The sequence below is a fragment of the Culex pipiens genome, chromosome 1 (assembly GCF_016801865.2).
Source record: "Culex pipiens pallens isolate TS chromosome 1, TS_CPP_V2, whole genome shotgun sequence".
NCBI classification, from domain to species: domain Eukaryota; kingdom Metazoa; phylum Arthropoda; class Insecta; order Diptera; family Culicidae; genus Culex; species Culex pipiens.
Genome location: NC_068937.1, coordinates 2,099,852 through 2,114,175, shown reverse-complemented (window position 1 = coordinate 2,114,175; position 14,324 = coordinate 2,099,852). Strand labels below are relative to the sequence as shown.

Sequence of the window (14,324 nt, the reverse complement as noted above, 5' to 3'; positions counted from 1 at the left end):
TTCTTAAAATTCTTAAAATTCTTAAAATTCTTAAAATTCTTAAAATTCTTAAAATTCTTAAAATTCTTAAAATTCTTAAAATTCTTAAAATTCTTAAAATTCTTAAAATTCTTAAAATTCTTAAAATTCTTAAAATTTTTAAAATTCTTAAAATTCTTAAAATTCTTTAAATTCTTGAAATTCTTAAAATTCTTAACATTCTTAAAATTTTAAAATTCTTAAAATTCTTAAAATTCTTAAAATTCTTAAAATTCTTAAAATTCTTAAAATTCTTAAAATTCTTAAAATTCTTAAAATTCTTAAAATTCTTAAAATTCTTAAAATTCTTAAAATTCTTAAAATTCTTAAAATTCTTAAAATTCTTAAAATTTTTAAAATTCTTAAAATTCTTAAAATTCTTAAAATTCTTAAAATTCTTAAAATTCTTAAAATTCTTAAAATTCTTAAAATTCTTAAAATTCTTAAAATTTTTAAAATTCTTAAAATTTTTAAAATTCTTAAAATTCTTAAAATTCTTAAAATTCTTAAAATTCTTAAAATTCTTAAAATTCTTAAAATTCTTAAAAATTCTTAAAAATTCTTAAAAATTTTTAAAAATTCTTAAAAATTCTTAAAAATTCTTAAAAAAATAAATTGCTGAAATTCTTAAAAAAAATAAATTGCTGAAATTCTCAAAAAAAAAATTAATTGCTGAAATTCTTAAAATTGAAGATTCTCAATAATCATAAAAATCTTCGGTCATGAGAATTCGAGAAACTTCGCTTAATCGAATCACGAACAAAAAAGAACTTGGAAACTTCGCTTAATCGAATCACGAACAAAAAAATATTTTTCATATTTTTTTTTTCTATTTTCTTACTGTTCGCGCGTGTGGTCGGTTCGGGGATTTCGGACCCAGAAAAACACCGTTTTTACACAATTATAAAACACTTTATTACGCGAACAGAAAAACGTTTATTCTAACGTGCAAACGGTCGGGTGTAGTCAACGGTTTATTTAAGACTATATATCTAAAGGGGACAGTACATGAGAAGCGAGCCGGGGAGAGATCAAAAAGAGCGAGGATCACCTCTGCTCACTCTGCTCACTTCAGGGACAGACAGGGACGGCATAACATTTATTTGTGGATCACATTTAGGCTGGTAGAATTGGGAAATTGATCTCTCGCGCGATCATACCGGCCGCCTTGGAATCACTCTGATTCAAACATTTTTTTCGCTGTTACAACTACTACTACAATTCTCACTGCTATCCCACTGATTTGTTTTGGTTCTGTTCCTTATCTCTTATCCGTTATCTTCGTCTCTTATCTACTTCTACTGTTTCTGCTATTACCCTAAGTCAAGATTGGTCATTGTTCTCCTTATATACTAGCGATCGCGGCTGCGGCCGTCGATCGAACAATAGCCAGATATTTTTCTTCTTCTGGACGGGCTGGATCGTGCACTTTGCTGCAGTCGAAAATGCATCGATTTCGCCTCGGATTTGCTGCTTTCTGGAACGGACTCGGGCGATCAACCAGGATGCCGCGCTGCTATTGGGGACGCTGCTAGGTCGATAGGTGTCGCGGTGCTCTGCCAAATGTTGATTTTTGTTTTTTCCAGGTGGTGTCAACATGGCGTCGATCGACAGCAGGTCGACCTTGAACTTGGGTTGGAACTGGGATGTGCTGCTACCGTCTGCTGGTGTAGATTTGAAATGCTGCTGCTTGGCTCGATCGGTTGATCTTCTGTTTATTGCGGGGGTGGATGCTTCGATGTGCTGCGGTTGTTGTTCGACGGCGTGCCGCCGACGTCGGTTCGTCTGTCTGCTTGCTTGCTGCTGTTGATCTGCGATGTTCTGTGCTGAACGCAAAGCCACCGTGCGTGGGTGGCGCCGTGCGTGTTCTGCTGCTCTGCTGTCTGATGCTATCGGTGACGCCGGCGTCGGCGTCGATGCGATGCGAGACTCCCTAATCAGATGAGAGGGTGCTTTTTAATCGGAAAAATTATATTCTAAAACGACTTGCCTGAACTGGGGGAGACCTCCGTGGCCTCCCCCGACGCCTCCTGGCGTCGCTGTTGACCCTCAGCGGTTACCGACACGATGGTTCTTCGGGTGTACAGATGCTGCGATGACGGGGGTTGGCTCCATCGGGCTGCGATTGGGAACGAGCTGGCCAAGCTCGCTGCTGGTCGTCGCAGATGGGACCGGGAGGACGTCTCCTCCGCTGTTGTCATCGTGAACGTGTGTGTACCTCGAAGAGTTCCAAACGTGGAACAGAATTAGCTAGGTTCAGAACTGGGAGCAGTCGTTGCGACTGAAATGGCGCTGTGCGCCGCTGTTATCCGTAACCGTAAACTGTGCTGGGCCTTTGCAAGCCTGATCGCAAGCAAACATCTTCATGCAAACCACCACCGAAACAAAACAGGTTACCTCAGAGCATTTCGGAAAGTTCCGATCTTTTTGACGGCCTCCGAGCGCAGAACGACCCGCAGGTCTGGGCGCAGACAGGGTGGCGACTCTGGAGGAAAAAGATTCGGTGAACTTTTTGAAATTCAAAACAATACATAACTTAACTGGTGTGCGGAGGCCTTTCGACCTCCGCCGTTGGAGGAGTCCTAGTTCTCCCCTTGCGCGGTAGAAAGGTTGTCACGGATCGGCAGAATGCAGATCTTAGAGATCGCACGCTGATAGCTGCCGTCCTTTGTGCGCACCGTGACGACACGGATGTTGCCGTCAGCTCCCGGGTGGACATCGGAAACGCGTCCGAGCTGCCACTTCAACGGCGGGAGGTTCTCGTCCTTCAGCAGGACCATGGTTCCGACAGCAACGTTGTCTTTTTGCTTTGTCCACTTCGTGCGGTTGTGCAGGTCCGACAGGTAGAGGTTGGACCACTTCTTCCAGAGCTGCTGCGTGTACCGCTGGACGGTTTGCCAGGCCGACAGTCTGTTCTCGGGAATGTGGTCGAGGTTTGGTTCTGGAATCGCAGTGAGTGGACGCTGGATCAGGAAGTGTCCTGGGGTCAGCGCTTCGAAGTCTGCGGGGTCGTTGCTGAGCGGCGTGAGCGGTCGCGAGTTGAGGATCGCTTCGATCTGGACCAGCACAGTCGGAACTCGTCGTACAGCAGGGTGTGCAGCCCGATAGTACGTTTGAACAGCAACTTGAAGCTCTTCACCGCGGACTCCCAGAGGCCGCCGAAGTTCGGCGAGCGAGCGGGAATGAACTTGAATTCGATGCTGTCGTTCGCTGTTTCGCGGATGATCTCCTCTTCGAACTGCTGACTTAGGAACAGCTTGGCGAGTTCGCTCAGCTCACGTCTTGCGCCGACGAAGTTCTTGGCGTTGTCGCACATGACCAGCTTCGGTTTGCCACGCCGGGCAGTGAACCGTTTGAGGGCCGCCAGAAATGCCTGCGTCGTTAAGTCTGCTGCTAGTTCTAGGTGAACGGCCTTGGTGACCAGGCAGACGAAGATGGCAACGAAGCACTTCACTGGGCGAGCTCGGCGCTGCGTCGCAGAACCCGTGAAGCTGCACATTCTGGTCATCTGCACCTGTGCCAATCCAGCGGGGTATCGACAGGCTGTCTAGACCGGCTAAATTTCTGCGGTATTCACGCCAGTACTCCTGCAGATCTTCTGGCAGAGCGGCGTCCCAATCCAGTTCCATGCGCCACAGCTTCTGCACGAAGATTTTCGCTTGGACGACGACAGGACCGATCAGCCCGTACGGGTCGAAAATCATGGCCATGTCTGAGGCCACGACACGCTTCGTGATCACGGCAACGTCGTTCCACTTTGGCAAACATCAAATTCGAGCTCTGCGACCCAATTTTAGTCAAATTTGAATGGTTGATTGCCTGTAAAATTAAAGAATGCATTTTTTCAATATTTCATCATCGCCATTTTGGCCGCCATCTTGGGTTTTAAAATTCTAAATCGCTTTAGAGTAGTTAAAGCGTCATACTAAAGCTCAACAATTAAAAAAGACTACAAAAAAAAATATTTTTTTTTCGTGATTCGATTATCCGAAGTGAAATTTTGCCAAGGCCTTCGGTTAATCGAGTAAATAATAAGTAATCAATTAAATTTAAAAAAATAGCAATAATTGCAAATGCCCTAAGTTTAAATTTCAAAACTAACCCTTGCGAAACAGTCTATCCCCTTCAAGTGTCATCTTCTCGCTCAATCCCATTATCTTCCGAAACCAATCAACAACACCTGCAAATAATCTGTTTCTGCTTTGTTTCGTTTTCCCCCCACCTCTTCCAGAAAATTAATCGTCATCGCACTCAGAGAGAGACAGACAATAATTGTTGATCGAATTGACACCCCCTCTCGCTCGCTCGCTTTGTCACAAGTACACAAATACGACAACCAAACAAAACGCGACACCCGAAAGCCAACCCAAATCCGATTGATCCTTCACCTCTCTCCCACTCTCCTTCTCTTCTATTGTTTCCATCCCCGCCATCTTTTGTCACAGTTCGCAGCGGACAATTTTCCAATTTCCCCGTCCAATTGTCGTCCCGTCTCTTTCGCTCTATGCTTCGCCGTCGCACCGATTGTGGCGCCATCTGTAATTATTGTGTTCTTTTAATTTGACCCCACATCTCCCTTCCCCTTCGCAGAATAAAAAAAAAACACCCGAGTTTGACGTTTTGCAGGTGCAGCAGCAGGTGGACAAAGCAGGCGGCGGCGCTGCCCGCCTGACCAACCATCGCGTCCTTCCCCTTCTCCACCGTAATGCCGTGGCTACTGCGATCGACAAACGACGAAAAACGCATGCTGTATGTCGCATTGCGCAATGACGTCACAGATAAATGGCTTTGTGTGTGTCGTTGTGTGTGTGCAACAACGAAAAGGCAAAAGCAATGACAGCTGAACGCAAGCCTGTGTGAGTGTGAAGGCGAGCGCGCGCAACAGTAACGACGACGACGACGACAACAAAGAAAAAAAGCGGTTAGGTCGACTCTAGGTCGTCTTCGCCGCCGACATCAAAGCGAAAAAGGAAAACTTCTTGTTCTTAGAGCAGGCGGCGACGGTGACTCTCACTCTCTTCCCACGTTTGATGTTACGGTGGGTGGCCTACTTGGACCGTTAAATTTTCCTTCCGACCAAGGTGGAAAACAGAGAGAGAGCGAGCGAGAGAGAGTGGGTGTCGATCGAGAGACTCGATACGCTCTTGAAATCTGGCCTACTCAGATTTCAAAGGAAAACAAAAGAGTCGATGGTCAAGCGAACGCCAAAAACAACTCGAGTGTGTGTGTTTGTTTTTGAAAGGAGGGACATCTAGTGGCCACTAGCCGCAACTATCGCGCCCGCGATGAAATTCGATCCGAATCGAACAATGATTTGGCGGCGCGAAGCGACCTTCTGGGAAATTTTCGGTTGGGAAAAGAAAACAAATTGTGATGCTTTTTGATGTTTTGTTTTGTTTGCAGAAAAAGGGTTCAACATTATTTCGCACACCTTCCGACTCAACTGTGTTGATTGATGGCGGCACGTGAGCGAGAAACTGTCGATCTGTGTTTTGCTGCAAGATAAAATTTGATTTGTTCGGGCGGCGGCCTACTTTGCGTGCATTAAACTGACAGTGAAACAACAAACAAATTAATTAGAATTGTGCTCAACAGGGTGCGCATTGCGCACGTGACGCGCGTTGTATATTTGTACAATTTTAAATTAAAACCAAATTGTTGGCCCGGCCAGCTGTGAAAGTGGAAATTAATATTTATGTGGACGTAATTGCTGGATGGTAATGAGTTGTAGTTTATTTCCAATGACAGCGGTGTTGTGTAATTGAAAAGATACCGAGAACGGTTCATTACTGCGGCTTTTATGTACTGAATTATTTTGAGTTGTGTAAAATTAACTCTGCGTAATTTCATCAGAATTTCCTTTCATTTTAGAAAAAAAAAGTTTTAGAAAACCCAAATATTTATGTTGACACAGTAAAAACAAGACAAATATAAATCAAACAGCTTACACTTAATTCAAAGTAACTTACAATGTACTAACTGACTAATTTAAAATTTTAGATTGACACTTCTTTTCTGACAATAAAAAATGTACTTATTCCCAGATGTAATATTACTATGATTTTTTTTACTGTGTATGAGAAAAATTTGAGCGTCGTAGTATAAAAACAGCTTATTTGCAAAATTTCAAAATGTTGTGTTTTCATTGAACTTTCATTATGATTTTTGGACAATAAAAAAAGCATTTATGGATATTGTAAGTGTTGAAGTGTATAGTTTTTGCCATTTTTTTTCTTCGTTTTTTTCTGTAGATAGATGACTCCAAAAACATCAAAAAATGCATTTTTAATTAAATTTTCTGCAAAAAGCGTGGTCGGGGCAAAATGCACCGCTGTGAAGCTCCTTTCTAAAAACAGCGGTGTCGTCATCTAGTGGTGACTAGTGAAAACTGCTGTAACCCGGAGCATTTTGCCCCATTGTTGTGGTGCATTTTGCCCCGTTGTTGTAGTGCATTTTGACCCAATGTTGTGGTGCATATTGCCCCGCATAATTGTTTGAGATGAATCAAAAAATATTTTTAGGAATTCGATATTTTCGAATAATTTTGAGGTTTTTCAAGACTTTTTTCACATGGATGACAAAGAATAAAAGTTGTTTTAGAATATCGAACAAAATTCTTCCACAGTAATGCTGTAATGGCTGAGAAATATTAGTTTTCCCTTAAGGGGTGCATATTACCCCATCTCCCCCTAAATTAAGAAAAAGATAGTATTTTAATTATTTTACACAAAAGTTTTTTTTTTAATTTGTGCTAATTGGAAAAGTGTGAAATTGGAAACAATATTATTACCTCTTTTATTATGTAATAGTACCTTAATTGCAGCGGAAAAATTTAAATGACTAATTATAACAGGTAAAAGAAGACGAAAAAATGTGAAAATACACATTTTCAGAGATGAAATGACAACTGGGTACTTCTTTTTGCCAATATGATTCAGAAAAGGTGTAAACATTCCGACATGTTACGTGGTATAAAAAATTGTAATATTACACATATTTGTTTAGTTTTCCTACTATAAGGCCTTTGCAAATATTTCTTGAAGTATATGTCCCTCGACTCTGACGAGGGGGTACCACTTCTATTTCCATTAAAATTTTCAAGTTTTTAGAAAAAAAAAATTTCTCCCTTATTTTTCAAACCAATTTTGAAGGGAAAAATATTTGCAACGACCTATCGTATAAGTGAAAAAACAACTTCAGTACAAATAACATTATGTAAATTTTATTTTTTAATACATTGAAATTTTGAATTATTTTTTTTAATCCACCGCATTTCAAAAAAATATAAAATTTTCGTTATTAGCAGTATTGGTGCAAAAAACACGATTTTTTAAAAAGATTTTCACTATAGGATGAAAAGAAAGACAGAATCTGCTGCGCGATTTTCTAAAAATCTCTGTTGTACACATAAACAAAGTATGAGATTGTTAAAGCACAAACATGTTTTTGTGTTTTTTTTTTTTTTTATAAATTAAATCTAAAACAGCGCGCTCAGTTTCGGATTTAATTTATTTAAAAAAAAACTTAGATTTTCAAAAAATACCACGTTTATAATAAAATAAGATTTTTATAGTTTGCAATAGGATGTCTCGTCAAAAGATACCAAATTTTGAAAAGATTTCGTTGCATGTAAATAACTCAGAGTTCCTCAAAATACCGTTTTTTTTTTATAAAATTCTAAAACGTTGGGTATCAAATCACGCAAATTCTGATTGAATTTTTGAAGCATTAACATTGTTGGTGTAAAATACTTGTAAAATGTGTAAAATATTCAATAAATACCGTAACATCAAAAAAGAAAACATAATTCGAGATCTGAACTTGATATCAAACAAGCAAGTTTTACATCAACCTGATAACGAGAAAGATGTCTCGTAAAATTTTAGTACGAATTAAAAATGTTGTGAAAATTTTAAACATCTCTCATACCTACAATTTTTCTTTGAGTTTATGTTCATAAACAGAGAAAAATATTAGCAACGTATAGATACAAAAACCACATTTTTTTTATTTTAATAATTTTGATTCATTCCAACTTATCATGAGCAATTCTAAAAAAAATATTTTCTGAAAATTTGTAGTTGTTATAAACAGTTTTTTCTGCAATCGCTTCATCAATTCATTGAATTTATTTATTTATGATGGTATTTGAATCATTTTCTAGCTGTAAGAATCTCCAAAATTCTGCATTTTGTCATAATTAACCTAGCAAATTGTGTTATGATGAGTACAACAAATAAACATGAATTGAATTGAATTTCTGAAATTTTTAATGATGAATACCAATTTTTAAACAAAGTTTCATGAAAGCAAAAATGTAGGGATTCTGTTTTAAGGGCTGTTTTTCAGATTTGAAATTTTTAATAATTGGTCTCAAAATTGCCTAATATTTTTTCATATTAGTATAACTAGACATTTTTTAAACCAGACCCCGATTTTGCAAAAATGCGTTAAAAAAAACTTTTGAACACCTATCCAAATAAAAACATCAACAAAACTCGAACTCATATTGAGGAAAATCCTAATTTGATAAAGCAAAAAAAAGCACTCCAAACAGTCTTGTCTTATTCATCGCTTCCCAAAGTAAACATCGGCATCGTAGCAAGCCGAACCGAGTCCACTTAATGATGATGCTTCCCATCAAACCCACGTGGCAAAGGGGGGGGGGAGTCACCGTAGCCTACTACGACTGTCTGTCTTGTCTATACAAACCATCACTTTTCACGTTCAGCCTCCAGTCTCTCTCCGTTCAGTGTGTACTACATCAAATTAGCATTTAAGAGCGCACTTTTTTTTCTCTTCCTTTCGTTTTTCCTGGTCGTCCCATCTCCTCTAAGGGATGCTGTGGGTGTCTTTGAGGGTGTGTGTGTGTTCGCCAAGCATATCATCATTTCCCGCAGCACCTCGCAGCTATTTACACAAACTATATTTTTTTCTCTTTTCTCGCAGCTTCCTTTGCTTGTTTTTGCAACCACTCACACTCTCCTTTGGCAGGCAGTCGTTGTCTGTAGTAGGTACTATTAGTGTAGTACGACCCCACCCCCGCAGGGTGGGGGGGAGGCGTCAGGGTGCTACTAATTTTCCACTCTACTCCACACTCTCCGTCTTACTCGCTAGGGTGCAGCATCTTCCTTGGGGGAGGTGGCGTCCATAAATTACGGTGGCATTTAAATTTTTCAATTAATTCAGGATAATTTATTCCATTTTGCCGACTGAAAAGGTTTTTCACTTTTCACCGGTCGTAATTTATGGACGCCCCCTGCCAACCTAACGCGTGGAAAGCGTTTATCGAGTGGAAAAGATAAGGGCGGAATTGATGTAGCCAAGCACAGAGAGTACAGAGTAGCTGCCGGGAATGGTTCTTTGGATGAATTGATCATTGCTGGTCGCTTGATTATGCGGGTGTCTGTGTGTGCGTTTGTGGGGGGAAATGAACCGAGGGCAAATTTATGCTGCCACCGAAAATTGGTGCAGTGAAAATTTTGTGCGAGCGGAAAATCAAGGAAGATGCACACACACGCAAACTCACAGGTTGTAATTTTCGGAGAAAATTGGTGGAAATTGCTTGTTTTGGGGAAGGGAAAAGTTCGAATAAGAAAACTTATCATTATTGTACGACTGAGGTGTGTAGTTTCAAAATCGAATATTTTCATATTATAAGCAATTGAACGAATACGAATTGCCCCTACTTTAAATTTTATATTCGAAAAATATTTCAATTTAAAGTTACAATTGGTAACTTAACAAGCAACTGCTATAAAAAAAAAAACAATTTTAAAAACTACGATTTTGTTTTTTTAATCGAAAATTATCACACTCAACATAAGATATTGGCAACACTGCCAAAAGTTATAAGCACTTGAGGGAAATTCAAAGCTTTTTTAAGACTGAAGATTGTGAATGTTCATCAAAATGACTTGACCTGAGACCACCTTTCAGTGAATCGTAGAGTAAATGTTTGAAGAATAACTAGAAATACAATTTGATGATATGGCAACACTGTCCTTAGATAGCTTTTAAACGTAAAGGCAATCAATATTTGACAGTACCATCAATTAAAAAAATTACAGGTTTTGGAAAACATTGAAAAAAAAGGTCGATCTAAGAAATTTTTAAGTTTAGACTTCTAGCTGCTGAGGTACAGCCACAAAAAGAAAAGGAAACTGAACAAAAGTGTTTTTTCGTTATAACCCAAATGGCACTAAATTTTCAAATTCCGATATCTCAGCAAATATTGATCAGATGCCAAATGTTAAAAAAATTAATAAAAATACTTGAAATTTGCCGATCGGATCGGATCGGATTCCAAATATTACGTTTTTTTTATTGGCAGCACTGCCAAATATGTTGGGTCGAAATTGGTTCAGATTAACCCATTAATTAGTGAAAAATGTTTTTCATACGAAAATTACTTTTTTAAATCGCCAATAATTTTTCAGCATCAAATGTTACAGCTTTGGTGTTTTGGACAAAGTTGTAGAGCATTAAGTTTGAGAACTATTGGAAACAAATATTTTCAGGAATGGACAATCATAAAGCTGGTACAATTTTTTTTAAAGGTTTTGTCTCTCCCACCTTCAAAGTTGGCCCGAATAATCAGGGGTCAAAAAAATATTTTTTCAAAAAACTTAAAAATTTGAATAGATAGTTTGGGTTGATTTAAAAATCTTCAGAATTTTTGTAAAATTTCGATGTTTATTATCGCAATTTGTTTTTCGCTAAAATTTTTGTTTTCGTCATATTTTACATTTTTTTTTCAAAACTAATGATTGCAAAACAACTGAACTAGTTTAAATAGCATTTTAAAACACTTTTTCCATGCAAATGTTGAAACTATGGCTTGTTATTTCAATATTTATATTTTTTATTTTTTGGCCGCCTACCTTTTAAAAAATCGAAAGCGCATTTTTTTCAGTTGAAACTAAACATGTATTGGCTATATAAAACAGTGCACTTTATCAAAAAATCTGTACTAATCGACTGACTGATAATTTTTTTTCCGCAAAACACTTTTTCAAAAATCTCAACCTTACGGCAAAAATTCTCTCCTTACTTTTCTATAACTCAAAAGTTTCGATATTAGGGAACAAACAACATCAAAAAATAAAAATAAAATATTTTGGGATTTTTTTTAGAAAGATCAATTAAAAAATCGGCAAAAATCATCAACTTTGCCGAAGACACTAAACTGATCAGAAAATTCTTTCAAAAGTTACAGTTTTTCGATTATTTACGTACCATACCAAAATTGTATGAAGACTTGTATGGATGAACCAATGACACAAAATGGCTTCTTTAGTCATAGGAAAGACAAAATTTAAAGGATACAAAAAATAACAAAAATGAAATTAAAAAATGCAGATGTCTGGAGAAAAATAACTTTTCAGGCAAATTAGTTTAACCAATAAATTAAATTAATTAAATTTCACAAAAATCGTTTTAGGTTTGATTTATTTTGACAAAAAATGCCATCGTTCGTCATGCATACGCAGGGTTGCCAGGTTGCTAGATTAATCTGGGAATGCCAGATTTTTCAAGTGTCACCCATAAAATGATCAATCTTGCTTTGTGTCAGATTTTGACAGATTTCTCATTTTCATTAAATTTTGAATAGTTTTTGATTAAAATTAGCGATTAAGAATTCGATTTTTTTTGTAAATATTTGAAAATGATAATTAATTTTTGTAAGCCAAAAATTCAATTGAGTCATCCTAATTCTACCAACTTTTGAATTAATTTGTATCTTTCTTCCCCTTCCCTATTCATAATTGTACAAATTTTGTCTATCACATTTTTTCCAGATTTTGTATCGGTACTTGGCCAGATTTTTTTAAATTTTAACCTGGCAACCCTTTGCACACGAGATATTTCTTGTAAGTCTTCTCCTTAAATTTTACTAATCTTGGTCCATCCAGTGCGGAGATAATATCTTGAAAAAATATTTTATCTATTATTATTGCAATTATTGCAGTTATTGCAATCGTACGGCTGCGAGTAAAAACAACGAATGTACTTACTCCCATAATACGACCACGTGACGTAAGCGCCAAATTGAGATAATGGCATTTTTGAAACCCGCTTACGTCACTTAGTCGTATCAGGACAGCTTAGGGGCCTTTCACAAACTACGTGGCAGCTGTTGGAAGAAGGGGGGTTTAAGCAAAGGTCAAATTATAATTCTCGTAAAAGGTTTTCCGTGATTTTTAAATATCATTCTGAAATTTGATACATCTCTTTTTTCGCACTGAAGTTCGACAATACCCAAAATGTTTCATAGAACCAAATCTAATGTATATTTAAAAAAAACTTTAAGTTTCACTTACATGTTCAGCGCCCGCTCGTTCGACCCGGTCTGGCTCTGGGTGTTGTCGTGGCGCCGCTCCTTCGCCACGATCCCCATCAGCTTCATCCAGGGATTGTTCTGGGTGCTGTGACCCATCCCGCCGCTCTGCCACATCGTCATCTTGACGGGTTTAGTTTTCCTTTTTTCCTTCTAACTTTTTTTTTATTGATTATATTTTTTTTCGTAATTTCCTCTTGATTAATCGCAGGTGCGTATTTGTTTCAGTGTGTCGTTTTACTTTGCTTGATTTTTTTTCACTAATATAGCGATTTTTTTTATTTATATTTTTGCTTCGATTTAAAATGGGGACATTTGTAATAATCACTATCTAGAATTTGATTTCGGTTAACTACTTGCTACTTGATGTTGTGGTTGCTGTTGGCTAGACGGAGTCGTGACAGTAGTAGTAGTAGTCGTAGTAACGGTAGTAAAAGTGGAAGAAAACGTGTCCGAACGACGCTCCCCGAGCCGGATCCGGGTTGGGCTGCAGCGTGGGGGACATTCTTTGACGACGCGACGCGATAATTTCCCAAATTGGATTACCACAATCACCATCTTCTGCCGTCCTCGCAGATATCACAAATCACTTTTCCCTTGGCTACCTCCCTGAACGCGGGAGGGGGCGCCCTTCTTCCTTTTCTTCCGGTGGCGCTACGCCACCACGTGCCAGTTACACTTTGTTGTTTTGGAGGGGACTCCGCCCCCACTCACCCTGGACACGAACCCCACTCACGCACGTGCTTTTTCTCTTCTTTTCTCTCCTTTTCTGCTGCACCAGTTACAACATCCAATCAATCAAATCAGACTTTATGATTGGTTTTGAACTTTGAATTGGCTGACGTTTTTCCGCATATGTGTGTGTGCGAGTAGTTTCACCTTAAACGGAATCACGCCACTAACAATTTGAAACGCCGTTTAAAATGTGATTCCTCCTCCTACTTCTCAAAAACAAGCAACTATTTTCTCCCAATTCGATTCTCCAGCTAAGCCGGCGAATGTCGCGACCACCGCGTTAATCCACTTAGGTTGTTCGCGCGAGAGCCAAAATAGCAACAACCCCCGAAAACCTAACCTCTCCACACAAGTCAAGTGTTTATTTTTGTTCCAAGTCTCGATCTGGTCGTCGTCACGAGGCAAGTGTTGTGTGGAAATCCTGCTGCCCCTCCTCCTCTCTCGTTCTGCTCACTTCTTGGTGGAAAAATCTGTAACATTTATCGAGAAAGGAAAAATCGACATTAGAGTAGGGAAATTGGGGAGAGTAACAATTCAAAAGGGACCATCGAAAAAAAAAATAAAAATTTAAATTTGATTTTTGTTCTTCAAATGACGCTAGAACACAACCCCCCTTCGATCATCAAAGTGTGCCATGGGCGTCATTTTGAGAAGACCTCCCAACACAACACATCGAAATCGATAAAACTAAAGTTTAAACGGGCGCGTTAATTAATGAAGCGTCATATATTACACCCGGAGGAGCGCTCGGTTAATGTTGTTGCTGTTGCTGCTGTTGGATGTAGTCTTCGGTTTTGCACCATCACACCGGTGCCGCAGCACTATCCAACCCCACCTTTCCCCAATTACTTTTCAGTTTGAAGTTTTTCGAATACCTCCCACGGCGGTGATGGGAAGGGTTGCCAAATTTTGAATGAGTGAAGGAAAGTTTGAAAAATAGTTTTCTTATTACACTTTTGAGAGATATATTTTTTTCATGATTTCAATTATTAAATATAAATTTATCATTTTATGATTTAATTTTTAACTGAAAAATATCTTTTAAATAATGATCTGGCTACACAGTTCAGACTCGATTATCCAAAGGCTTCGAAAAAAATTACTTCGGATAATTTTTTTTTTTAATTTTAAATTTAAATAAAAAATAATAATAATAATTATAATAACAATGAAAAAATGTTTTAAAACTGTATTTTAAACCTGTCCTGTTATTTTGCAATCATTTCAATGC

At 38.2% G+C, this 14,324-nt stretch overlaps 1 protein-coding gene across 1 annotated transcript; it reads right to left on the bottom strand.

The window, feature by feature from the left end:
- Positions 1–2,858: 2,858 nt before the first annotated feature.
- On the bottom strand, positions 2,859–12,481 carry LOC128092507 (uncharacterized). Its single transcript, XM_052706409.1, has 2 exons — positions 12,342–12,481; positions 2,859–3,837 (listed from the first exon to the last, which is right to left on the bottom strand). The coding sequence occupies exon 2, from the start codon at positions 3,524–3,526 to the stop codon at positions 3,005–3,007; it is 522 nt and encodes a 173-aa protein (XP_052562369.1). The 5' UTR covers positions 3,527–3,837; positions 12,342–12,481; the 3' UTR covers positions 2,859–3,004.
- Positions 12,482–14,324: the final 1,843 nt, after the last annotated feature.

Bases quoted from the DNA above. Each gene is read 5' to 3' on its own strand.
- LOC128092507 (XM_052706409.1), bottom strand. From the start codon at position 3,526: ATGACCAGAATGTGCAGCTTCACGGGTTCTGCGACGCAGCGCCGAGCT.